At 46.4% G+C, this 25,185-nt stretch overlaps 1 protein-coding gene across 1 annotated transcript in view; it reads right to left on the bottom strand.

Moving 5' to 3' along the window:
* AIFM1 (apoptosis inducing factor mitochondria associated 1) overlaps positions 1–23,055 on the bottom strand; it is a gene marked incomplete in the record, with an annotated part of 49,927 nt that extends 26,872 nt beyond the window's left edge. Inside the window, 4 exon segments of the mRNA XM_077465185.1 lie at positions 18,603–18,681; positions 21,234–21,370; positions 22,883–22,992; positions 22,994–23,055. Coding sequence (XP_077321311.1) covers positions 18,603–18,681; positions 21,234–21,370; positions 22,883–22,992; positions 22,994–23,040 — 373 coding nt within the window.
* Positions 23,056–25,185: the final 2,130 nt, after the last annotated feature.

The following is a 25,185-nucleotide window of genomic DNA, read 5'->3' as shown; positions in this document are numbered from 1 at the left end:
GGGTTTTGAATTGCTTTTCTCACAATCGTGCGAGCTGTTCTGTCTGATATTTTTCTTGGTCTTCCAGATCTTGCTTTAACTTCCACTGGTCCTGATGACTGCCATTTCTTAATTACATTCCGAACAGAGGATATTGACATCTGAAAACACTTTGCTATCTTCTTATAGCCTTCTCCAGCTTTGTGAGCGTCAACTATTTTCAGTTTTCTAAACAACTGCTTAGAAGAACCCATGGTGCTGATTGTTGGGGCAAGGTCAGATGAGTCTGGCCATTTAAAACCTTTGAGATTGACATCACCTGGTCTTCCCAGACGATGATTGAGAACAATCCATGACACTGGCAGGTCTCAGCTTTGCAAAGGGGGCAGTGCATGCTACAAATTATGCAGGGTGCCCAAACTTTTGCAGACACCATTTTTTTGTTTTCTGTAATTTTGAAAGTGTAAATGATGGAAATAAAATCTAACTTTTTTTTTGACATATAAGAATGTCTAATCTGTAATTTGATGCCATTTGGAGATTTTTCCATCTTTCCTTGTCTTCGTTATGCACATTAATACATATTTATCCTGGGGTGCCCAAACTTTCGATTCCCCACTGTATTAATACATTAAAATGTTTGCTCACCAATGCTAGAAGTCTGCCAAGCAAAATAGGTGAGTTGGAAGCTCTGGTGCATCAGGAGAGCTATGATGTAATCGGTATTGCTGAAACTTGGCGTCATTCCTCACATGACTGGGCTATTAATATTCCTGGCTATGCACTCTTTCAGAAAGACAGAGTAAAAAGGAAAGGTGGAGGGGTCTGTCTGTATGTGAGAAGTGATCTCAAAGCGAGTGAGAAAGAGGACCTGGTGGACGGAGAGTCTGATGAGTCCGAAGCATTATGGGTGGAACTGCATACAGATGTGCGTAGTTCAAAGTTAATCATTGGAGTTTGTTATAGACCACCCAATGTTAATGAGGAGGTGGAAACTCAGCTCCTTGCACAGATAGAAAGGGCTGCAAGGGCTGGGACAGTGATAATGGAGGATTTTAACTACCCAGAAATTGACTGGGGTAATGGCACTGCTGGGACAGTTAAAGGGCAAAAATTTATAAACCTATTACAGGACAATTTTATGGTCCAGTTTATTGAGGCCCAGACTAGAAATAATGCTCTGTTGGACCTGGTAATCTCAAACCATGCAGAACGTATTACTAATGTTCAGATAAAGGAAGCAGTGACCAGAACATGATTTCATTTGATGTTAGCTGCAAGCAAAAATCACATACGGGAAAGATAAAAACACTTAATTTCAAAAGAGCAAATTTTCCAAGGTTGAGGCCTGCTCTCCAGGACTTAGACTGGGAGAGAATATTGGCATCAATGGGCACAGAACAGAAATGGGAATTCTTCAAAAAGACTGTTTGTGATCTCACTGCAAAGTATATTCCCATGGGCAATAAGTTTAAAAGGCTAAAAATAAAACCGATGTGGCTCATGGCCAAAGTTAAAAAAGCTATAAACTATAAAAAAAGAGCTTTTAAAAAATATAAAAATGAAAATTTAAATGTGACAAGGAATATAACAGAATATGTAAAAAGGAAATCAGGGATGCAAAAATTAAAAACGAAAGACAGATTTCAGAAGATAGTAGGACAAACCCCCAAAAATTCTTCAAATATATTAATAGTAAAAAGGTTAAGTCTGAGCATGTAGGCCCTTTGCAAAATAATCTGGAGTGGGTGACTGGGGACAAAGAGAAGGCTAACCTATTAAATACTTTCTTCAGCTCTGTGTATACAAAGGAGCATGGGGGAGCTCATGTCCATAATGGGGGTGGTAGTGACGCAGCCCCAAATCCACAATGGCTCAAAAGTGATATGGTCCAGAAATATTTGGACAGAATAAAGGTGGATAAATCACCTGGACCTGATGGCATCCACCCACGGATCCTAAAAGAATTGAGCTCTGTAATTTCAAAGCCATTGTATCTAATTTTTAGGGACTCATTAATGACAGGAATAGTACCACTGGATTGACGCAGGGCCAATGTGGTGCCTATATTTAAAAAGGGAACAAAGTCTTTACCAAGTAACTATAGACCCGTTAGTTTAACTTCTATAGTTGGGAAGATACAAGAGGGATTAATAAAAGACCACATAGACGAGTTCTTGCAGGAAAAAAATATTTTAAGCAACAGACAGCATGGATTCATGAAAGACAGAAGTTGTCAGACAAATCTGATTTCTTTTTATGAGGTGGTAAGTAAAACCTTGGACAGAGGGGTGGCGGTGGACGTGATATACTTGGATTTTGCAAAAGCGTTCGATACAGTTCCGCACACACGGCTCATGTGTAAGGTAAAGTCTACAGGTTTGGAAAGACCAAGTTAGACTTACCGGTAACTTGTTTTCCAGAAGTCTTTCAGGACAGCACCTGAGAGATAGCGACTCCTCCCTCCTCGTTAGGAAACACCTTCTTCCTCCAAACTTTAAAGGGAGGCACCTCCCTACCACACCTCAGTTGTAGAAGAGAACCTCCGGCCCCGGCTGGAACACATAAACATACACGTTAGTCACAGCGTAGCATAATACAATACCATAGGGCGGGATGTTGTTGTCCTGAAAGACTTCTGGAAAACAAGTTACCGGTAAGTCTAACTTGATCTTTCCCAAGGCGTCTTTCAGGACAGCCAGCACCTGAGAGGATAACAGAGACTTACCCCTTAGGGCGGGACAACAGCTTGCAGGACCTTTCTGCCAAACGCTTGATCGCTGGCCGATGTGAGGTCCAGTCTATAATGTTTCACAAATGTGTGAAAACTCAACCATGTCGCCGCCTTGCAGATCTGCTCAGGGGTGGCACCAGCTCTCTCTGCCCATGTAGACGCCAGAGCCCTGGTTGAGTGTGCACAAATTCCCCACGGAGGGGATAACCCTGCCTGGGAATATTCCTCCGAGATAGATAATTTCAGCCATCTAGCTAAAGTAACTTTAGAAGCCTGGAAACCCTTTTTACTTCCTGAAAAAAGTACAAACAGTGAATCTGAACGTCTAAAAGGCTCTGTCCTTTCTAGATAACTCAACAGAGTCCTCCTGACGTCCAACATGTGGAAAAGAGTCTCCTTATCTCCTTTTGGGTTAACGCAAAAGGTTGGAAGTACTATGTCCTGTATACGGTTCTGAACTGAAGCTATCTTCGGTAAGAACTTTGCATCTGTTCCAAGAATAACTCTGTCAGGAAAAAAAGGACAGATACGGTTCTTTAATTGACAGAGCATTTAGCTCACTGATCCTGCATGCAGAGACAATGGCAATCAGAAAAACAGTCTTTAATGTGAGAAACCTAAGGGGGGCCTCCTCAAGGGGCTCAAAAGGACCCCTTGTTAGAGACTGTAGGACTACCGACAAATCCCATCTAGGAAAAACCTTAATAGGTGCTGGTCTAGACCTAAGAGCTCTAAAGAATCTGATTACCAGCGGATCTGAGGCCACAGATCTTTCTAAGAACACTGTCAGTGCCGCTACCTGCACCTTCAGGGTACTAACTGCTAGTCCCTTGTCTGCTCCATCTTGTAAAAACTCCAAGATGGAGACAAGGCTCCCTGGCACCTGGGTGGCTGAAAAACACCACGTTTTATAACGCTTCCAAACCTTAGAATAAATGGCCCCTGTAACCCTTTTCCTACTTGCCAAAAGGGTTGAGATCAAATGGCTGGAAAACCCCTTGCTCCTAAGGAGCTGCTTTTCAGAAACCAGGCTGTGAGTGCCAAGCTGGCCACTCCTGGATGGTTTACTGGGCCCTGCCACAACAGATCGTGCCTGAGGGGCAGATGCCAACAAGGCTTGATTGCCAGACCTAGAATGGTCGAAAACCAGGCCCTCTTTGGCCAAAAGGGCGCGATTAGTATAACTGGCACCCTTTCCTTCTGAATTTTTCTTAAAATGATCGGAATTAACTGAAATGGGGGGAAAGCGTAGCAAAGATGGAATTCCTATGGATATGCTAGCGCATCTGTGCCCAGCGACCCATCGCGACTGTCCAGGGAAAAGAACTGGGGAACCTGGGCATTCTCCTTTGAGGCGAACAGGTCCACCTCTGGTAGCCCCCATTTCCCAGCAATCATTGCGAAGACCTCTGGGTTTAGAGACCATTCCGCTTCCCGAATAGGGTTTCTGCTTAGGAAGTCCGCTAACCTGTTTAGATCCCCTTTTAGGTGGACTGCTGATAGAGACAACAAATGCTTTTCCGCCCACCAAAGGATCTCCATGGCCAGTACTTGGAGCGACCTGCTTCTTGTACCCCCCTGCCTGTTTAAATAAGCCACCGCCGTGGCATTGTCTGTTAGGACCTGAACATGACGGGACTGAAGCTCCTGAACAAAACTCCAGAGCCAAGGCAATCGCCTTGAGCTCCCTCCAGTTTGAGGACCTTACTGCCTCCTCTTTGGCCCAGGATCCCTGAGTAAAACGTGTTCCTAGGTGGGCTCCCCACCCCCAGGAACTGGCGTCGGTTGTTAGTCTTTTCTCGACTGGAAAGGCCCAGACTAACCCCTCTAATAGGATATCCTGTCTTTTCCACCACCATAGGGACCTTTTCACCTGAGTTGGCACTCTTACCTCTGCCTCTAGGGATGCCACTATGTGATCCCAAGATTTTAGAAGAAAAGCCTGCAGACACCTGAAATGCAGTCTTGCCCACTGGACTGCCGGCATTGTTGAGGTTAGAACCCCCAAAGCTGACATAACCTGTCTTATTGTCAGATTTTGACTGGTCTGCAGTAAAGACACTGCACCGGAAATCCTGTCCTTTTTGTCTAAGGGAAGGAAGATCTTCTGATCCACCGAATTTATTAGATTCCCTAAAAACCGAATCTCCTGGGATGGGTTTAGGGAAGACTTTTGGAGGTTCAAAATCCACCCCAGAGCCTCCAGGTGGCTGCGAGCTTTGCCTAGATTGATCTGCAATTCTTCGCTGGATGGGGCGAAAAAACAGCAGATCATCTAAAAAAGGAATAACTGTGATTCCTTTTAGTCGCAGCGGAGCTAAAGCTTCTGCCATCACTTTGGTAAAAATTCGGGGAGATGATGACAGACTGAAGGGTAAGGCCCTGAACTGGAGATGATGAACCACACCCCCTAACCTCACCGCCAGCCTGAGGAACCTCTGAGACTGGGGCAAGATCGGAACATGCAGGTATGCATCCTTTAAAATCGACTGACGCCATAAAACATCCTGGCGTCAGCAGATTCCTGACTGAGAAAATTGAGTCCATCTTGAACCTTCTGTACCTGATGGACTCGTTCAAAGGTTTTAGGTTGAGAATCAACCGAAATTTTCCTGTCGGTTTTTTTTACTAGGAAAACATGCGAATAAAACCCCTCCTGCTGTTCTTGCAGGGGCACCTGTACTACTACACCCTGCTGCATCAGTTCCTCGAGAGAGAGGACTTCATGGCCAGGGCCCTTAACAAGTCCCGCGGAGTGTTTGTAATCAAGAACCTTTTTGGGGGGTTGTTGGCAAACTCAAGTGTGTAACCCTGGGAGAGAGTAGTCAGAATAAACTGATTTGAAGTTATCCCTGACCACTGCGGAAGAAATTCTTGTAGTCTTCCGCCCACCCGCAGAGACGAGTCATTGAGATTTTTCGGCCTGTGTAGGAGGACGGAAGAGAATTCCGCCTCTACCTTTCGGCTTCGGGGCGGACCAATTTTTCCTTCTCCCCTGCAACTTGCTGTCTTGATCCTGAGTTTTTTTGAGGTTGAAAAAGACGTTTTGGTACCCATTTTTTTCTTTTTGACCGGGAAGGATCTCTTTTTATCGGCTGTCCTGTCAAGAATATTATCGAGGTCAGGGCCAAAGAGAAGGTCACCCGAAAAGGGTAACCCATACAGCTTGTTCTCTGATGCCGAATCACCGGGCCAGGTTTTAAGCCATAAGGCTCTTCTTGCAGCAATAGTTAGAGCTGCTGACCTGGCTGACATCTTAATTGCCTCAGCTGAGGCGTCTGCAATATAAGCAACTGCCACAGCCAGGGTAGGAAACGAATCTAAGATTTCCTGTTTGGGGGAATCTGCAGCTATATGCGACTTTAGCTGGTTGATCCAGTATTCTAAATTTGTGGCTACACACGTTGTGGCCATTGCTGGCTTTAAATTGCTCATAACTGATTGCCACTGCTGCAGGGTCCTCCTCGAAAGGAAAACGCCTCTTGTGGGCTTTGGAGAAAAAGGGCTTTTTCTCTGGATCCTGCCATTCTTTCCTAATGGCCTCAGAGATGACCGGATGAACTGGGAACGTTCGGCCCTTAGGCTCGTCCAACCCAGCATACATGCGGTCATGGAGAGATAATTCCTTTCTTTCCTCACTTAAGCCAAGCGTAGCATGAATAGCTTTAAGGAGCCCATCTACCTCTTCAAGGGACAGTTTAAACTTAGAGGGGACCACCTCAGTCTCCTCCAACTCCTCTTCCGAATCCTTAACGGAAAGAGCAGTGGACTGCTTTTCCCTATCTGAAGGGACTTCAGGCAGAGATTCCAACACTGGGATAGAGAACGACCCCTGGGAGGACTCTGAAGTGGAAGGCTGACTAGCAGACGGGTTTACTAGTGAGTCATGAAAATTCTGAATCGTGGCGCATAGCTCCTTCTTTACAGAGGCAAGCAGATCCTCACATACAGAGGCTGATTCCTCTTTAACCAAAGAAGTAATGCAGGCACTGCATAAGGTCTTCTTCCAATTTTCTCCCAGCTTGGCCCTGCAAGAAGGACATCTCTTCTTTGGGTCAGAGCTCTTAGCTTATGAAGAAAAAGACAAAAAAAAGGGAAAAAAAAACAGGGAACCCTTAGTGAGACCCAGTCTCAGCCTTGATAGGGATCACCACACAGGTGCACTGAGAAGAAACCAGTCAGCCTCTAGTGCCCAGACAGGCCCCTTGCCACCAGGGGGGAAAGAAAAAAAGAGAGAGACCAAAAGCCAGGAATAAGAGAAAAAGTTAGACTTTAACCGCTGCCTCCTACCTGGACTTTGCTGGTACCTGTCCCCACTGCTGCAGACGCTGAATCTTCCATAGCAGGTGTGCAGAATTCCACTTGTGGCTTCACAGGCCGCCTCTGGACTCCCATAATGTATCTGCACCGGACCGGAAGCGTAAATAGGCACCAGCTCCTGTCCTCCCTCCTCCCCCCTGCACCCACGCCGGAAACTACGTTTTCGCCGACCCAGTGACCCGCTCTGTCATTTCCGGCGCGACCGCCGAAAAAAACATGGCAGCGGCACACGCGCGCCGCCACGCCAACGGACGTGCGGGCCACTGAATCTTCAGCTCTCTCCGAGCACCAAGAGGGGGAAGAGGAGCCCACTTGCTACCGCTGCCAAGGCCTGGGTAGGTTGGGAGGACAGCGGGTCCCTAAGGAGGAAAAAAAGGGAAGGAAGCCTTGTCCCTCAGGAACACCCAAGAGATCTGACTCCCTCCCAAAAGATGTTCCCTCCGGGTCGGAGGAAACACAATAACTGAGGTGTGGTAGGGAGGTGCCTCCCTTTAAAGTTTGGAAGAAGAAGGTGTTTCCTAACGAGGAGGGAGGAGTCGCTAGTGATGGACGAACTTCCGACGGGACGTTTCGCGAACGCGAAATGCGAACGGACCCAAACGTTCGCGAAACCGACCGTTCGCCGCGGGCCCCATTGACTTCAATGGGAGGCGAACTTTGCAAACCTTCATGTCGAATTTGCGGCCACGTGGTAATTATTAGGGGGTAAAACGTAGTCCCACCATCTGGACAATGACATAATACATGTATGAGGTGAATTTGGGATCGATAACTACAAGCATTTTTATTTTATTTGGGAAATTGTTCTAACAATTCAGGACTATGGAGTTAATGAAGGCAATGGAGGAGAGGGAAGGTCAGGGACCAGGGTAGGCAAAGAAGAGGGTGCAGGAGATGATCACCAGCAGCGTGACATACCGGAATGACACATGCACCGTGATAGAGGCATCTGACAGCAGCACCGTAATACAGAGCACTGACAGCAGCACCGTGACATACAGCGCTGACAGCAGCACCGTGACATACAGCGCTGACAGCAGCACCGTGACATACAGCGCTGACAGCAGCACCGTGACATACAGCGCTGACAGCAGCACCGTGACATACAGCGCTGACAGCAGCACCGTGACATACAGCGCTGACAGCAGCACCGTGACATACAGCGCTGACAGCAGCACCGTGACATACAGCGCTGACAGCAGCACCGTGACATACAGCGCTGACAGCAGCACCGTGACATACAGCGCTGACAGCAGCACCGTGACATACAGCACTGACAGCAGCACCGTAAGCAGCCCCAGGAGGAAGTCAGCACAGCACAGGGATGGTGTGATCCCCTCATAATAAGAACCCCCAGGAGGAAGTCAGCACAGCACAGGGATAGTGTGATCCCTTCATAATAAGAACCCCCAGGAGGAAGTCAGCACAGCACAGGGATATCATAAGCAGCCCCAGTAGAAATATGACACCGCTCAACCTCTTCAAAGAGGAGGGTAGGGGCATATAGTACGGTGTGCTTTTTTGGGTCAAGGAAGTGAGCCAAATGAATTAAGAAGGTCTGTGTGCTTGATTAAAAAAATAGTTTATAGACATATACATGGTCTACTGGTCACATGTGTTGAATTCCTCCGAGATCCATGCCTCATTCATTTTTAGAAATGTGAGGTAGTTAACACTGTGGTGAGCTAGGCGAGTACGCTTATCGGTCACAATCCCCCCTGCTGCGCTGAACGTCCTTTCGGACAGGACACTGGATGAGGGGCAAGCCAACAGTTCGATTGCAAATTGGGCAAGCTCTGGCCAGAGGTCAAGCCTGCCCACCCAGTAGTCTAGGGGTTCATCACTCCTCAGAGCGTCCACATCGGCCGTTAACCCAATGTAGTCGGACACCTGACGGTCTAGGCGTTCCCTGATGCTGGATCCGGATGACACCTGTCGATGGGTCGGCTGAAAGAATGACCTCATATCCGAAGTCACCAACACATCTTCAAACCGGCCTCTTCTTGCAGGCGCTGTTGGATTGGTACCCGCAAATCCTTCTCTGGGAGTGGGAATTGCTCCTCTGCCAGCGCACGCAAAAGCAGAATGCAGCATTTCTCGAAGCAAGGCCTGGAAGTGCTGCATTCTGACAGCCCTCTGCGACGGCGGTAACATTTCCGCCATTTTGTGTTTGTACCGGGGGTCTAAGTACGTTGCCACCCAGTACTGGTCCTTGACCCTCATGCTTTTTATACGGGGGTCCCTATTAAAACACTGGAGCATGAAGGCCCCCATTTGCACTAAAGTGGAAGCGGTGTGGTGGCCTGGCTCCTGCTCATCATCCAGGATAATGTCGTCCTCTTCATTCTCCTCTCCCCATCCTCGCACAACAGGGATCCCAGAAAGGTTTAAAGCATGCTCTTCTTGCTCCTGCTCATCCGCCCCGGCACCATCCTCCTCTGACTCCTCATCAGACTCCTGTTGTTGACTTGTCTCAGATAGAGTAGCCCCCCCTGGGAATTCATCCAGCATTGCGACTTCCTCATCTTCCCGCTCCTGCTCCTCCACAGCCTGATCAATGACACGACGCAATGCACGCTCCAGAAAGAAGGCATAAGGTACCATGTCACTGATGGCGCCATGGCTGCGACTGACCAGTTTGGTGATCTCCTCAAATGGCCGCAGAAGTCTGCATGTGTCGCGCATGAGCAGCCACTGGCGCGGTGAAAAAAAACCCAGCTCCCCAGAACCGTTTCTTTCGCAGAGTTCATACAGGTAGACGTTAACTGCACGTTTCTGCTGGAGCAGCCTATCAAGCATATAGAAGGTTGAGTTCCATCGCGTCGGGCAATCGCAAATAAGACGTCTGACCGGCAGATGGTGTCGCCGCTGAATGTCAGCAAGGCGAGCCATGGCCGTGTAAGATCTTCTGAAATGGGCCGAGATTTTCCTTGCCTGCCGCAAGATGTCCTGGACCCCAGGGTATTTGACAAGGAATCGCTGCACGACCAAGTTTAAGACGTGTGCCATGCACGGCACGTGCGTGATTTTGCCCTGTTTCAATGCGCTAAGCAGATTGGCACCGTTGTCACACACCACTTTACCAACTGTCAAATTGAGCGGTGTTAGCCACTCATCTGCCTGTGAACGCAAAGCTGAAAGGAGTGCCGGGCCAGTGTGGCTCTTTGCTTCCAGGCACAACAGACGCAGCACGGCATGGCAACGTCTCACCTGGCATGTGGAATAGGTTCTGGGGAGCTTGGGCGGTGCAGTGGAAGAGACGCTAGCAGCGGAAAAGGAGGAGGCAGCTGAGGAGGAGAGGGAGGAGGATGGAGTAGGAGGAGGAGAAGAAGAGTCAGGCCTGCATGCAATCCGTGGCGGTAAAACCAAATCTACACGGGTGCCACGGGTTACATGCTTGACGGCCGTCAGAAGGTTCACCCAGTGGGCAGTAAAACTGATATACCTTCCCTGCCCGTGTTTGCTAGACCACGTGTCTGTGGTCAGATGTATCTTGGCACCGACACTGTGTGCCAGAGATACATTCACTTGCCGCTGAACATGGCCATATAGCTCTGGGATGCCCTTCTCTGAGAAATACTTCCTTCCTGGGACCTTCCATTGTGGTGTTCCAATGGCCACAAATTTGCGAAAGGCCTCCGAGTCCACCAGTTTATATGGCAGTAGTTGGCGGGCTATGAGTTCTGACAAGCCAGCCGCCAACCGTTGGGCAAGAGGGTTATCCGGCATCATCATTTTTTTACGCTCAAACATTAGGCCCACGGAAGCCTGCCTTTTTGCAGAAAAATGTGAGCTTGGCGTGATGGAAGGTGGAGTGGAGGACAATTGTGAGGAGAGAGGAGAAGGAGAAGTAGAAGACGAGGCTGGACGGTGAGAGCCTGCAGTGTGGCTTTGTGTGTTCCGTTGCTCCCACTGGGCTCGGTGATGGCTGCTCATGTGCCTTCTTAAGGCGGTCGTCCCTAGGTGAGTATTGGGCTTACCGCGACTAACGCGTTGACTGCAAAGATTGCAGATGGCAACGCTATTGTCAGCAGCGGACACGTTAAAAAAAGCCCACACTGCGGAGCCATGTGCCGGTGTCCTGGGAGCGCCAGATGTGACCGTACATGGTCGATGACTCGCTCCTGATACATTTGCAGTCTGCTTTGTCCCTGCTGTGCAATGTAAGTCATTGCTGCTTCTCCTCCCTATCTGCTGGTCCATATCTCCCTCTGAACTCCCCTCCTCTTCCTCTCTTGTGGGCACCCACGTGACATCACTAGACACGTCATCATCAACGTCACCTTCCCCACCGCTATAAGTAGAGATCTCGGAGTAGGCAGCAACACCGGGGACCAACCTCCTCCTTGGGCTGATCTGGGTACTGGCGTCAGACTGCTGAGTAGCGCTTGTTGCTACCTCCTCTTCCTGATCCAATACCAAGAGTGGCTGCGCATCAGAAATGTCCTCTTGATATGGATCGGAATATAATTCCAGTGACTCAAGCGGAAGGTATGTGGTGGTGGTGGTGGTGGTCGTGTTGTTGGTGGTAGTGTCTTTGGGGGTGCACATAGCAGAGAGTGAAGAAGAGGGTGCAGATCGAGAGGATGAGGAGGGTGCAGAAGAGTAAGGCTGAGCGAGCCACTCAACCAAGTCTGGTGCATCCTTTAAAGTAATTGAACGCACCTTCTGCAACTTCCCACTTTGGCTCAAGCCTGTTGCTCCTGCCCTACCCCTACCACCCCTGCGGAAGGGCCTGCCTCTTCCTCTGCATGTCATTTTTTAAATGACCCTGTGACAAAACTCTTAGTCCCTATACCGCTGAAGGACTGCTGCAGTATAGGTGAGCGGTCAGCAGTGGTGCACGTCAACCCTATCTATTGTGGACCTATAGCGGTCCTTACAGAACAGCAGACTGTACCGCACTCAAGCCTATGTACCGTAGCACCCTATACCAAGTTACCAGTCCTTATAAGAACTTTTGTGGACCAAGCAGGTTGTGTATTAGTGTTTAGCAGACTGTACGTCAGTCCCTATACCGCTGAAGGACTGCTGCAGTATAGGTGAGCGGTCAGCAGTGGTGCACGTCAACCCTATCTATTGTGGACCGATAGCGGTCCTTACAGAACAGCAGACTGTATCGCACTCAAGCCTATGTACCGTAGCACCCTATACCAAGTTACCAGTCCTTATAAGAACTTTTGTGGACCAAGCAGGTTGTGTATTAGTGTTTAGCAGACTGTACGTCAGTCCCTATACCGCTGAAGGACTGCTGCAGTATAGGGCAGCGGTCAGCAGTGGTGCACGTCAACCCTATCTATTGTGGACCGATAGCGGTCCTTACAGAACAGCAGACTGTACCGCACTCAAGCCTATGTACCGTAGCACCCTATACCAAGTTACCAGTCCTTATAAGAACTTTTGTGGACCAAGCAGGTTGTGTATTAGTGTTTAGCAGACTGTACGTCAGTCCCTATACCGCTGAAGGACTGCTGCAGTATAGGGCAGCGGTCAGCAGTGGTGCACGTCAACCCTATCTATTGTGGACCGATAGCGGTCCTTACAGAACAGCAGACTGTACCGCACTCAAGCCTATGTACCGTAGCACCCTATACCAAGTTACCAGTCCTTATAAGAACTTTTGTGGAACAAGCAGGTTGTGTGTTAGTGATTAGCAGACTGTACGTCAGTCCCTATACCGCTGAAGGACTGCTGCAGTATAGGTGAGCGGTCAGCAGTGGTGCACGTCAACCCTATCTATTGTGGACCGATAGCGGTCCTTACAGAACAGCAGACTGTACCGCACTCAAGCCTATGTACCGTAGCACCCTATACCAAGTTACTAGTCCTTATAAGAACTTTTGTGGACCAAGCAGGTTGTGTATTAGTGTTTAGCAGACTGTACGTCAGTCCCTATACCGCTGAAGGACTGCTGCAGTATAGGGCAGCGGTCAGCAGTGGTGCACGTCAACCCTATCTATTGTGGACCGATAGCGGTCCTTACAGAACAGCAGACTGTACCGCACTCAAGCCTATGTACCGTAGCACCCTATACCAAGTTACCAGTCCTTATAAGAACTTTTGTGGACCAAGCAGGTTGTGTATTAGTGTTTAGCAGACTGTACGTCAGTCCCTATACCGCTGAAGGACTGCTGCAGTATAGGGCAGCGGTCAGCAGTGGTGCACGTCAACCCTATCTATTGTGGACCGATAGCGGTCCTTACAGAACAGCAGACTGTACCGCACTCAAGCCTATGTACCGTAGCACCCTATACCAAGTTACCAGTCCTTATAAGAACTTTTGTGGAACAAGCAGGTTGTGTGTTAGTGATTAGCAGACTGTACGTCAGTCCCTATACCGCTGAAGGACTGCTGCAGTATAGGGCAGCGGTCAGCAGTGGTGCACGTCAACCCTATCTATTGTGGACCGATAGCGGTCCTTACAGAACAGCAGACTGTACCGCACTCAAGCCTATGTACCGTAGCACCCTATACCAAGTTACCAGTCCTTATAAGAACTTTTGTGGAACAAGTGAGTTGTGAATGTTTAGCAGACTGCAGCAGAAGGGCAGCAGTCAAGTATAATATCCTTTCTATATTTGGAAGAAAGAATATTATACATGTACAAGCCTATTACTGTACCACTGATACCAGTCCTGAAAAGAACCTTTGTGGAACTAATAATAACAGCAAGTCTTTAAAATTACCCTCACTGCCTGACAACACTGCTTCCTTCCTGTCCCTATACAAATTGGCAAAAAAAGAGAACGATTAGTGGTTACTGGAACAGCTCTTTTGTGGACCTTGATAGTAACAGCTAATGATGATGATGATGATGATGATGATGAAAGACTAATCTGGCTGTCCCTGTAGCATACACCGTCCTTTCCCTTTCTCTAAACTAACAAAAGACACTCAGGCTGCTGCAAGAATCAGCAGCACAGCAAACCTATCAACACCTAACACCTATACCAGTCCTGAAAAGAACTTTTGTGTACCAAATAGCTAGTGGTTTATCTCTCCCTACTCCACACAGGAACCTGTCCCTATCTTAACAGAAGAAAGAATGTAAAATGGCCACCGGATCGGGTGTATTTATAGGTTAGGGGGAATGTACAAGTGTCCATGTGCTGTCATGTCTCAATTGGCTGTCCTGTATCACATGATAAACGTGTCACCAAAGGTTAAAGCTCTTGTATACATTAAACACGTAAGTCCGCCGCGGCGAACGACGGAAAAAGGCGTTCGAACGTGCGGACCGCGAATGTCGGAAATTCGCCGCGAAACGACCGCCGGGCGAACCGTTCGGCCATCACTAGGAGTCGCTATCTCTCAGGTGCTGTCCTGAAAGACGCCTTGGGAAATATCAGTTTTTAAATGGATAGAAAACTGGCTAAAAGACAGAATTCAGAGAGTAGTGGTTAATGATTCTTACTCTGAATGGTCTAAGGTTATCAGTGGTGTACCCCAAGGTTCAGTGTTGGGACCCTTACTTTTTAATATCTTTATAAATGATATTGGGTCTGGGATCAAAAGTAGCATTTCCATCTTTGCAGATGACACCAAGCTATGCAGTGGAATAACCTCCTTACAGGATGTCTCCAATTTACAAGCTGACCTCAATGCTCTGTCTAATTGGGCGACTATGTGGCAGATGAGGTTTAATGTTGATAAATGTAAAGTTATGCACTTGGGGGCTAAGAATATGCATGCATCATACATGCTAGGGGGAGTACAACTGGGAGAATCCATAGTGGAGAAGGATCTGGGGGTTTTGGTAGATCATAAGCTCAATAATAGCATGCAATGCCAAGCTGCAGTTTCCAAAGCGAGCAAAGTCCTTTCCTGTATTAAGAGGGGTATGGACTCCAGAGAGAGAGATATCATTTTGCCCCTGTTCAAATCATTTGTAAGACCTCATCTGGAATATGCAGTTCAGTTTTGGGCACCAGTTCTCAAAAAGGATATCGGGGAACTGGAGAAAGTGCAGGGAAGGGCAACCAAACTGATAAGAGGCATGGAGGAACTCAGTTATGGGGAAAGATTAGAGGAACTGAATTTATTCACTCTTGATAAGAGGAGATTAAGGGGGGATATGATCAACATGTACAAATATATAAGGGGTCCATATAGTGAACTTGGTGTCGAGTTATTTACTTTACAGTCAACAAAGAGGACAAGGGGGCACTCTTTACGTCTAGAGGAAAAGAGATTTCATCTCCAAATACGGAAAGGTTTCTTCACAGTAAGAGCTGTGAAAATGTGGAATAGACTCCCTGCAGAGGTGGTTCTGGCCAGCTCAGTGGATTGCTTTAAGAAAGGCCTGGATTATTTCCTAAGTGTACATAATATAACTGGGTACTAACATTTATAGGCAAAGTTGATCCGGGGAAAATCCGATTGCCTCTCGGGGGGGGATCAGGAAGGAATTTTTTCCCCTGCTTTAGCAAATTGGATCATGCTCTGCTGGGGTTTTTTGCCTTCCTCTGGATCAACCGTGGGTATAGAATTGGGTATATGGGCTGGTATGATATTATTATATATTTTTTTTTTTTTTGTGGTTGAACTGGATGGACTTGTGTCTTTTTTCAACCTGACTAACTATGTAATTGGTACCAATCACTCTTGTGTCCATTTGTCACTGAAGCATAGTAAGTAGGGTTGTACCGATACTAGCATCGGTGTCGATACCTAGTATTTGCACAAGTATCGGTACTCATGCATATACATCGATACCTGAAACTTTTTTTAATGAGTACCGATACTTTTTTTTTTTTTTTTTAATACTCGCCGATACCAACCGCAACTGTTTTGTTTTAACTTCAGCTGTAATGAATGGTACAAAGCATTGAAAAGTTATTTACAAATAAAATAAGAAAAATTTTTTTTTTTATTTTGCGCTTTTTTAATGTGAAATGTGTAAATATATGTTAATATATATGTGTAAAAATATTCACTAACAAAGCAAACAAAAAAAAATTGTTTATCGTTTCTAAAATACGTGAAGAAAAAAAAAGCAGGAAAATAATTTAATAAAGGAGAAAAGGGAGTTAATTAAGGCTGATTAAATGAAGGGTTAATAAGGAGTTAAACAGAGGAGCATTAGTTCATCCCTTCGATCTGCAGATGAAGAAACAGAAAAAGATACAAAAAGAAAATGTTTTTTTTATTTTAGCATTTCAGTGCTGAGCAATGTTGATAATAAACATTGCAGGCTGTTTTCTTTTTTTTTTTTGACAGCTCCAATTACCAGACTTCTTTAACACTGGGGAGACCCGCTGACAGCTCAAAGAACCGAGCCTGAAAGTACCGGTTTCAGGTATCGGTGTATTTGCACCAATACCGATACTAGTATTGGTGCAACCCTACCTGAAACCGATACTTTCAGGCTCGGTTCTTTGAGCTGTCGGTGGGTCTCCCTTGTTGACAGCTGAAGTTTAACCCTTTCATGACTAGGCCTATTTTTGGCATTTGGTGTTTACAAGTTAAAATCCATATTTTTTGCTATAAAATTACTTGGAACCCCCAAACATTATATATATTTTTTTAGCAGAGACTCTAGAGAATAAAACAGCGATTGTTGCAATATTTTATGTCACACGGTATTTGCACAGCGGTGTTTTAAACGCAACTTTTTGGGACACTTTCATGAATAAAAAAAAAAAGGAACAGTAAAATTAGCCCAATTTTTTTGCGTAATGTGAAAGATAATGTTGCGCCGAGTAAATAGATATCAAACATGTCACACTCGTGGATTGACGACAAAGTACGGTACCTAAAAATCTCAATAGGCGACGCTTTAATTTTTTTTTTTACGGTTACCAGGTTAGCGTTGCAGAGGAGGTCTAGTGCTAGAATTATTGCTCTCGCTCTGACGATCGCGGCGATACCTCTCATGTGTGATTTGAACACCGTTTACATATGCGAGCGCGACTTCTGTATGCGTTTTCTTTGCTTCGCGAGCTCGCGGGGACGGAAAATGAATAAATTGTTTTTAAAAAAAAAATAAAAATGTGATCACTTTTATTGCTGTCACAAGGAATGTAAACATCCCTTGTGACAGTAATAGGTGGTGACAGGTACTCTTTATGGAGGGATCGGGGGTCTAAAAGACCCCCCACCCCTCCTTTACACTTCAAAGTATTCAGATGGCCGAAAACGGCGATTCTGAATACCGTACATCTTTTTAAAACCGGCGCCATTGGCAGCCGAGTAAACGGGAAGCAACGTCGTGACGTCGCTTCCGTGTTTACTATGAGGAGACTGGAACAAAGCCGCTTACGGCTTCGTTCCAGTTCCTCTCCAGCAGCCGGAGGCGTCGGATTGTGAATCGGTGCTCCCAATCGAGCGGGAGCACTGGTAACAGCGGCGGGACGTCCCCTCCCGCATAACAGCCGAGCAGCTTTTAGCCGCTTCGGTTGTAATGGCTGGAAAGCCAATCGCCCACTGTAAAAAACGGTACCGGGATGATGCCTGCAGGTGCGGGCATCATCCCGGTATACCCCCGGAAGCCGAGTACGCACATCTGCGTACGCTCGGCGGGAAGGGGTTAAAGAAGTCCAGTAATTGGAGCTGTCAAAAAAAAATAAAAAGCAGCCGGCAATGTTTATTAACAACATTGCTCAGCCACTGAAACACCAAAATAAAAATAAACATTGTTTTTTTTTTTATCTTTCTTCATCTGCAGATCAAAGGGATGAACAAATGTTCCTCTGTTTAACCCCTTATGTACTCTAATCAGCCTATTCTCCTCCATTTAATTATTATTTTCCTGCTTTTTTGTTGTTGTTTAAGTCTATTTTATAAACGATAAACAATTAAAACTTTTTTTTTTGTTTGCTTCGTTAGTGAATATTTTTACACATATATATTAATATATATTTACACATTTCACATAAAAAAAAAAGAAGATTGATTTAATTTGTAAATAACTTTCCAATGCTTTGTTCCATTTCTGACAGCTGAAGTTAAAACAAAACCATTGCGGTAGGTACTGGTAATTGGTATCGGCGAGTATGAAAAAAAAAGTATTAATGTATAAAAGTTTGTTGAAAATAAAATATAGTATTCACAAAAAAAGTATTAGTACCCGTTTAAAAAAAAAAAAAAGTTATCGTTGCATCCCCCCTAATAGTAAGCTGTGTTTACTATGCTTCGATTTGTGAATGAAGCCGGAAGCCTTGAAGAGCTTCCTATTCAGTCATCTGTACGGCTGAGGCTACAGAGAAAAGGGACTGAGAATATATCTATATCCTTCATCACTTTCGGCCCAGGGGAAGGGGGCCCCTGTCAGGTAGGCTGCATGGGGCCCCCCGGTGATTTCTAACAGCAGCCCTGGGTGTAATATGTAATACGGTCTTAAGGTTAGGGTTCACCTTTAGCAGTGATGGAGAACCTTGGCACCCCAGATGTTTTGGAACTACATTTCCTATGATGCTCCACTACACTGCAGAGTGCATGATCATCATGGGAAATGTAGTTCCAAAACATCTGGGTTGCCAAGGTTCTCCATCACTGGTCTATAGGCTTTAAATCTGACCTAAAACCTGACCAGGTTAAATCAAAAAAAAAAAAAAAAAAAAACACTTACCACTAGTCTGTTTTATGAACTCAACTGTAGAGATCCTCTCATTGTATCGAGATTTATCTCTGTGAAGCGTTCTGTACACCTAAGATAGGAAATATCATTTGTTAAAAAAAAAGCCATACACGTTACAATCCCATTGTACGAATTCCTTTAGATCTGCCAACAACTATATTGGGACACAGTGAGAGGATCTGAAGCTCTTCCCAATGTGTGGCGTCAGAATCAGGAAGCGGTGAGGAAATACGTCACCTTAATGATTTGATGTAAGCAAGCCATTTCCGGCTTGAACCAGCATCTGAGCAAACCCATCTCGGTTTGAACGGATGATTTGGAGTCTAGAGGAGAGATCTGGCGTCTTCACAGACCTCAGATCTCTCCATAAAAAGAAGGAGCTATAAACCTATAATGGCCCATGCTGTCACTAGGGATGTCGTTCATCCCTTGTGATAGCAATAAAGTTGATTTAAAAAACAGAACAAAAAAAAGCTACAGCTTTACATTTAAAAAACTAAAATAATAATAATAAAAAAATATATATATATATTTTAAAGCACCCCTGTCCCCCTCTTTTGCTGGCACGTAAAGGCTAACACACGTCAGTCCCACCCACATTTGTAAACGACAATCGCACCACACCTGTGAGGTATTGCCGCGAACGTCAAAGCAAGAGCAATAATTTTAGCGCCAGATCTCCCGTGGTACTTTAACCACTTAAGGACCCAGCCTCTTTTTGAGATTGGTCGTTTACAAGTTAAAAACATTTTTTTTTGCCATAAAATTACTTAGAACCCCCAAACATTTATATATCCCCCCCAACACCCGAGAGAATAAAATGGAGGTCGTTGCAATACTTTCTATCACGCCGTATTTGCACAGCGGTCTTACAAGCGCACTTTTTAAAAAAAAAAAAAAATACACTTTTTTTAATTAAAAAAATAAGACACCAGTAAAGTTAGCCAATTTTTTTCTACATAGTGAAAGAATTTTAAAGTGAGTAAATTGGTACCCAACATGTCATGCTTCAAAATTGCGCCCGCTCTTGGAATGGAAACAAACTTTTACCCTTAAAAATTTCCAAAGGCGACATTTGAAAAAAATCTACAGGTTGCATGTTTTAGGTTACAGAGGAGGTCTCGGGCTAGAAGTATTGCTCTCGTTCTTCGAATCGCGGCGATACCTCACATGTGTGGTTTGAACACTGTTTTCATATGCGGGCGCTACTCAGGTATGCGTTCGCTTCTGGACGTAAGCTTGGCGGGACGGAGCGTGTTTAAAAAATTAACATTTTTGTTTTCCTATTTATTTTACCTTTTGTTTTTTGCACTGTTCTTGAAAAAAAAAAAAAAAAAAAAAAAACACACAACTGTGCCACTTTTATTCCTATTACAAGGAATGTAAACATCCCTTGTAATAGAAAAAAAAAGCATGACAGGACCTCTTAAATATGAGATCTGGGGTCAAAAAGACCTCACATCTCATATATACACTAAAATGCAATTGAAAGCAGGAGTAAACCCAGTTTCAAAAAACACTTACATTTCACATTGGTTGTGCTCTCAACCAAACTTTCAAACTATCCAATGGCTGGTTTCATAACTGATCACATGTGCAGCATTATGGCAGTTGAAGAATCATTAGAGGCCAAGATGGCAGCTTCCTTGACTGAAAATTATAGAAGGGTTTACTTCCACTTTAAAAAAGATAAAAAATAAAAAGATTTGCAATAAAAAAAAAAATGTAATTTAAAAGAAATAACAATAATTTAAAAAATGTGCAATTTAAAAAATAATTATTTTTTTTTAAATTAAAAAAAAAACAAAAAAAAAAATGGCCCTTTAAGAGCGATGGGTGGAAGTGAAGTTTTGACGTTGCGTCCACCCAGCAATGTTATGGAGACGGGTGGGGACCATCTTCCCCTCACTCGTCTCCATGGTCAGCAAGGGGTAACATTCGATCGCGTCCGCTGAAGGATCCGGCAAGCGGCGGAGGACACCAGAGCGCGGCGTAAGGGGGTCTCCTCTCCCGCCACTGATAAAAGTGATCTTGCGGCGAATCTGCCACAGCGACCACTATTATCGGAAAGCAGACCGCCGGCTGAAGAAGAGGATACTAGGGTTATGGTGACTAACTGCTGCCATAACAAAGATATTCCTCAGCAAAGTGAGGACGCACATTGGCGAACAGCAGTCCAGAAGCGGTTAAACTGGTAATCAGTAAAAAGGATTTTAAAGAGTGGCCTATGGATAGATATATTTTATATATATATATATTTTATTTATTTATTTTTTAACAGAAGGAACCTAGGGAGATTTTTAAGTATCGTAGTTTGGCACCGTTCATGCGCAATTTTAAAGAAAAGCGACATTTGTGATCTATTTACTCAGTGTAACATCATCTTTTATAGATTACCAAACAATTGGGCATTACATTGTGCGCATTAAAATTAAACTGTATTTTTTTATTTGCATATGAAAAAACGCTGCGCAAATATCACGCGGCATAAAAAAAAAAAAATCGCAACACCCCATCGTTTTACTCTTGAGCCATCGGATGAGTGGGGGGAGGGGCGAGGACATAAGCCACACTTTTGTCTTTGGTAGGAGATTCCCTTTAGCAAGTAGTTCTGTTACTCACATATATTCCGCCCACCACCGTGACTCCTCCCACAAGGAGCCCATAGAAAAGGCTTCCGGGCTGGGCAGGGTTCGCAGCATTTCCAGAATGTCTTAGCAGCTGCTTGTAAGGTGAACACAAGTGCTGAAGTAAGGAACCTGCAATAAGAGGGAGTGTCAGAAGAGGGCGCTCCACACCGCTGACTGCATGTACTCAGATAATGCCAGCATCAAGAATTACAACCCCCCCCCCCCCCCCCCCCCCGGATGTCCATAGTAGTATGAAGACCACCAATGGTCATGTGCTACAACACGGGTCGAACACGAGGCCTGCGGGTCGAATCCGGCCCACCAGACCTTATCAAGTGACCCCCGCACCTCTCTTGCAGCTGTGGCACCCCCCCTCACCTCTGTCCCCCACCTTGCAGTAAGCAGCAGAAGGGGAGACAGAACTCCTCCTCCAGATCCTGTGACTCTCTGCGCACCCCGAGAGACTCATCTCTGGGACCCCCCCCCGATTTCTATGGCAGTTGGCAGCAGCTACTCCTTCAGATCCTGCTTTTTTTTCTTGCAGCTGTAGAGAAGCGTACCTCTAGTCTCTCCCCCACCAGCAGTAGAGAGAATAGAACTCCCCCTACAGATCCTGTGTTTCTCCTTGCAGCCGTGGACAGGATTTGGCAGCAGAGAGGACAGAACTCCTCCTTTGGATCCTGAACTTCTCTGTGAAGCCTCAGAGAGGCTCATCCCTGCCCCACATCTCAGGATTTGGCAGCAGAGAGGACAGAACTGACACAGATCCTGCGTTTCTCCTTGCAGCTGTGGAGAAACTCATCTCAGGATTTGGCAGCAGAGAGGACAGAACTCCTCCTACAGATCCTGTGTTTCTCCTTGTAGCGACTCGTCTCAGGATTTTGCATCAGAGAGGACAGAACTCCTCCTCCAGATCCTGCGCCTCTCTGTGCAGCCTCACAGAAGCTCATCCCTGCCCCCCCCATCTCTGCAGTAAGCAGCAGAGAACTCCTCCAGATCCTGTGCCTCTGTGCAGCCTCAGAGAGGCTCATCCCTGCCCCCATCTCAGCGGTAAGCTGCAGAGGACAGAACTCCTCCAACAGATCCTGCACAACCCTGGAGAGGCTCATCCCTGGCCCCCCATCTCAGCGGTAAGCAGCACAGAGGATAGAACTGCTCCTACAGATCCTACGCAACCTCAGAGAGGCTCATCCCTGCCCCCCCCCCCCAATCTCAGCATTAAGCAGCAGAGAGGACAGAGCTGCTCCTCCAGAGTCTTTGCTTCCCCGTGCGTGATTTTTTTTTTTTTTTTACCTGCTGCCATTAAGGAGTTTTGTATGCGGAGATACATTTTTTTTGGGAGGGGGGGGTCAATATGAAGAGATTTCCTCCCACTTCCTGTTGTGTCTGCTGGACAGGAAGTGAATTCTCTCCCATGGGAACACAATAAATGAGATAATAATCCTTGGCTGGTCTGTAACCCTTTCCTACTGGGGAAGAATTTGGCTTCCCATTCCCTTTAATGGAGATAGGAGAGGGTCAGGTCACATGACCTCCATATAAGGAGAACACCTGAAGGATAAACTCTCAGCCAATAAGAATGAAGCTACGAGGAGCCCACTAGAAGGCCCATAGGAGGGCAATGACATCCGGGACACTCACTGCTGGGGGCCCGCAGCCTTCTCTGGTTCTGTAGGCCGCCTCTGGCCGTCCTCAGCCCTAACACCACTCTGCAGAGCGCCATCTCCCCCGCCACACGTCGCGCGCCACCGGCGTCCTTCCTCTACACGACTTCCTGTGCGTGGAGCGCCAGCCGCCATCTTTTCTGAGGGCAAGCTGCCCTCACCCTCTCGCTACACACTTCTCAAATCCGACATTAGCTCCTCCTGGGGTGGGCTGCACTATTATCGCAGATATGAGGGTGGCTGTATATGTTAGGTTGTGTTTTGAGCCTGGTTTACCGGAGGGTTAAGGTGCATATGGCTCATCCGTGCGTCGCCATCTTGACTGAGGGCAACCTGCCCTCACCAGACCGCTTCCTATTTAGTTCCAAAATCGGAAACCAGCCCCGGAGCTGCGATGTAATCGGAGACAAGGGGAGGACTTTGTGGGTTATATTGTGTTTTGAGTGTGGTTTATCGGCGTGAGGTGGGTATGGTTGCACGTGGGTCAGGCCGGAGGAGAGGGGTTCCCGGTGTAGTGTCACAGTTTGATGCCTATCACAGGATGGTGCGGAAGTGACGTTGTTGCGTACTGCGCATGCGCGATGTGCTCCAAACGCTCGCGCCGTGCGTTCCAACATAGTTTCGGCAATACAGTTCAGCGAAACCATCACATAATGTTACGGAAGTGATGTTACACACAACACAAACACTGGGCCACGTTGTTGCGTACTGCGCATGCGCGATGCGTTCCAAACACTTGCGCCGTGCGTTCCAACATAGTTTCGGCAATACAGTTCAGCGAAACCATCACATAATGTTACGGAAGTGAAGTTACACACAACACAAACACTGGGCCGTTCGTTACAACACTAATACTTCCCTTGTTACCTAGTAGGTTTTGCATTGCTGGGACTTGTAGTGCCTATCCTGAGCTACATGCTTCAATGGTCAGTGTCCTCATCCCTATCCCCATGCTTCAATGTTCAGTGTCCATCCTTATCCCCGTGCTTCAATGTTCAGTGTCCTCATCCTTATCCCCGAGCTTCAATGTTCAGTGTCCATCCTTATCCCCGTGCTTCAATGTTCAGTGTCCTCATCCCTATCCGCGAGCTTCAATGTTCAGTGTCCTCATCCTTATCCCTGTGCTTCAATGTTCAGTGTCCTCATCCCTATCCCCATGCTTCAATGTTCAGTGTCCTCATCCCTATCCGCAAGCTTCAATGTTCAGTGTCCTCATCCTTATCCCCATGCTTCGATGTTCAGTGTCCTCATCGAAGCAGGGGGATAAGGATGAGGACACTGAACATTGAAGCTCGCGGATAGGGATGAGGACACTGAACATTGAAGCAGGGGGATAGGGATGAGGACACTGAACATTGAAGCTCGGGGATAAGGATGAGGACCCTGAACATTGAAGCAGGGGGATAAGGATGAGGACACTGAACATTGAAGCTCGCGGATAGGGATGAGGACACTGAACATTGAAGCAGGGGGATAGGGATGAGGACACTGAACATTGAAGCTCGGGGATAAGGATGAGGACCCTGAACATTGAAGCAGGGGGATAAGGATGAGGACACTGAACATTGAAGCTCGCGGATAGGGATGAGGACACTGAACATTGAAGCAGGGGGATAGGGATGAGGCCACTGAACATTGGAAGCTCGGGGATAAGGATGAGGACACTGAACATTGAAGCTCGCGGATAGGGATGAGGACACTGAACATTGAAGCAGGGGGATAGGGATGAGGACACTGAACATTGAAGCTCAGGGATAAGGATGAGGACACTGAACATTGAAGCTCGCGGATAGGGATGAGGACACTGAACATTGAAGCAGGGGGATAGGGATGAGGACACTGAACATTGAAGCTCAGGGATAAGGATGAGGACACTGAACATTGAAGCACAGGGATAAGGATGAGGACACTGAACATTTAAAGCTTGCGGATAGGGATGAGGACACTGAACATTGAAGCACAGGGATAAGGATGAGGACACTGAACATTGAAGCTTGCGGATCGGGATGAGGACACTGAACATTGAAGCATGGGGATAGGGATGAGGACACTGAACATTGAAGCACAGGGATAAGGATGAGGACACTGAACATTGAAGCTCGCGGATAGGGATGAGGACACTGAACATTGAAGCATGGGGATAGGGATGAGGACACTGAACATTGAAGCACAGGGATAAGGATGAGGACACTGAACATTGAAGCTCGCGGATAGGGATGAGGACACTGAACATTGAAGCAGGGGGATAGGGATGAGGACACTGAACATTGAAGCTCAGGG

The sequence above is a fragment of the Lithobates pipiens genome, unplaced genomic scaffold, assembly GCF_037356315.1.
Source record: "Lithobates pipiens isolate NorthernLeopardFrog02 unplaced genomic scaffold, aLitPip1_a1.2 Scaffold_1, whole genome shotgun sequence".
NCBI lineage: Eukaryota > Metazoa > Chordata > Amphibia > Anura > Ranidae > Lithobates > Lithobates pipiens.
The sequence above is the reverse complement of the archived record's forward strand: the minus strand, read 5'-3'. Positions and strand labels throughout refer to the sequence as shown.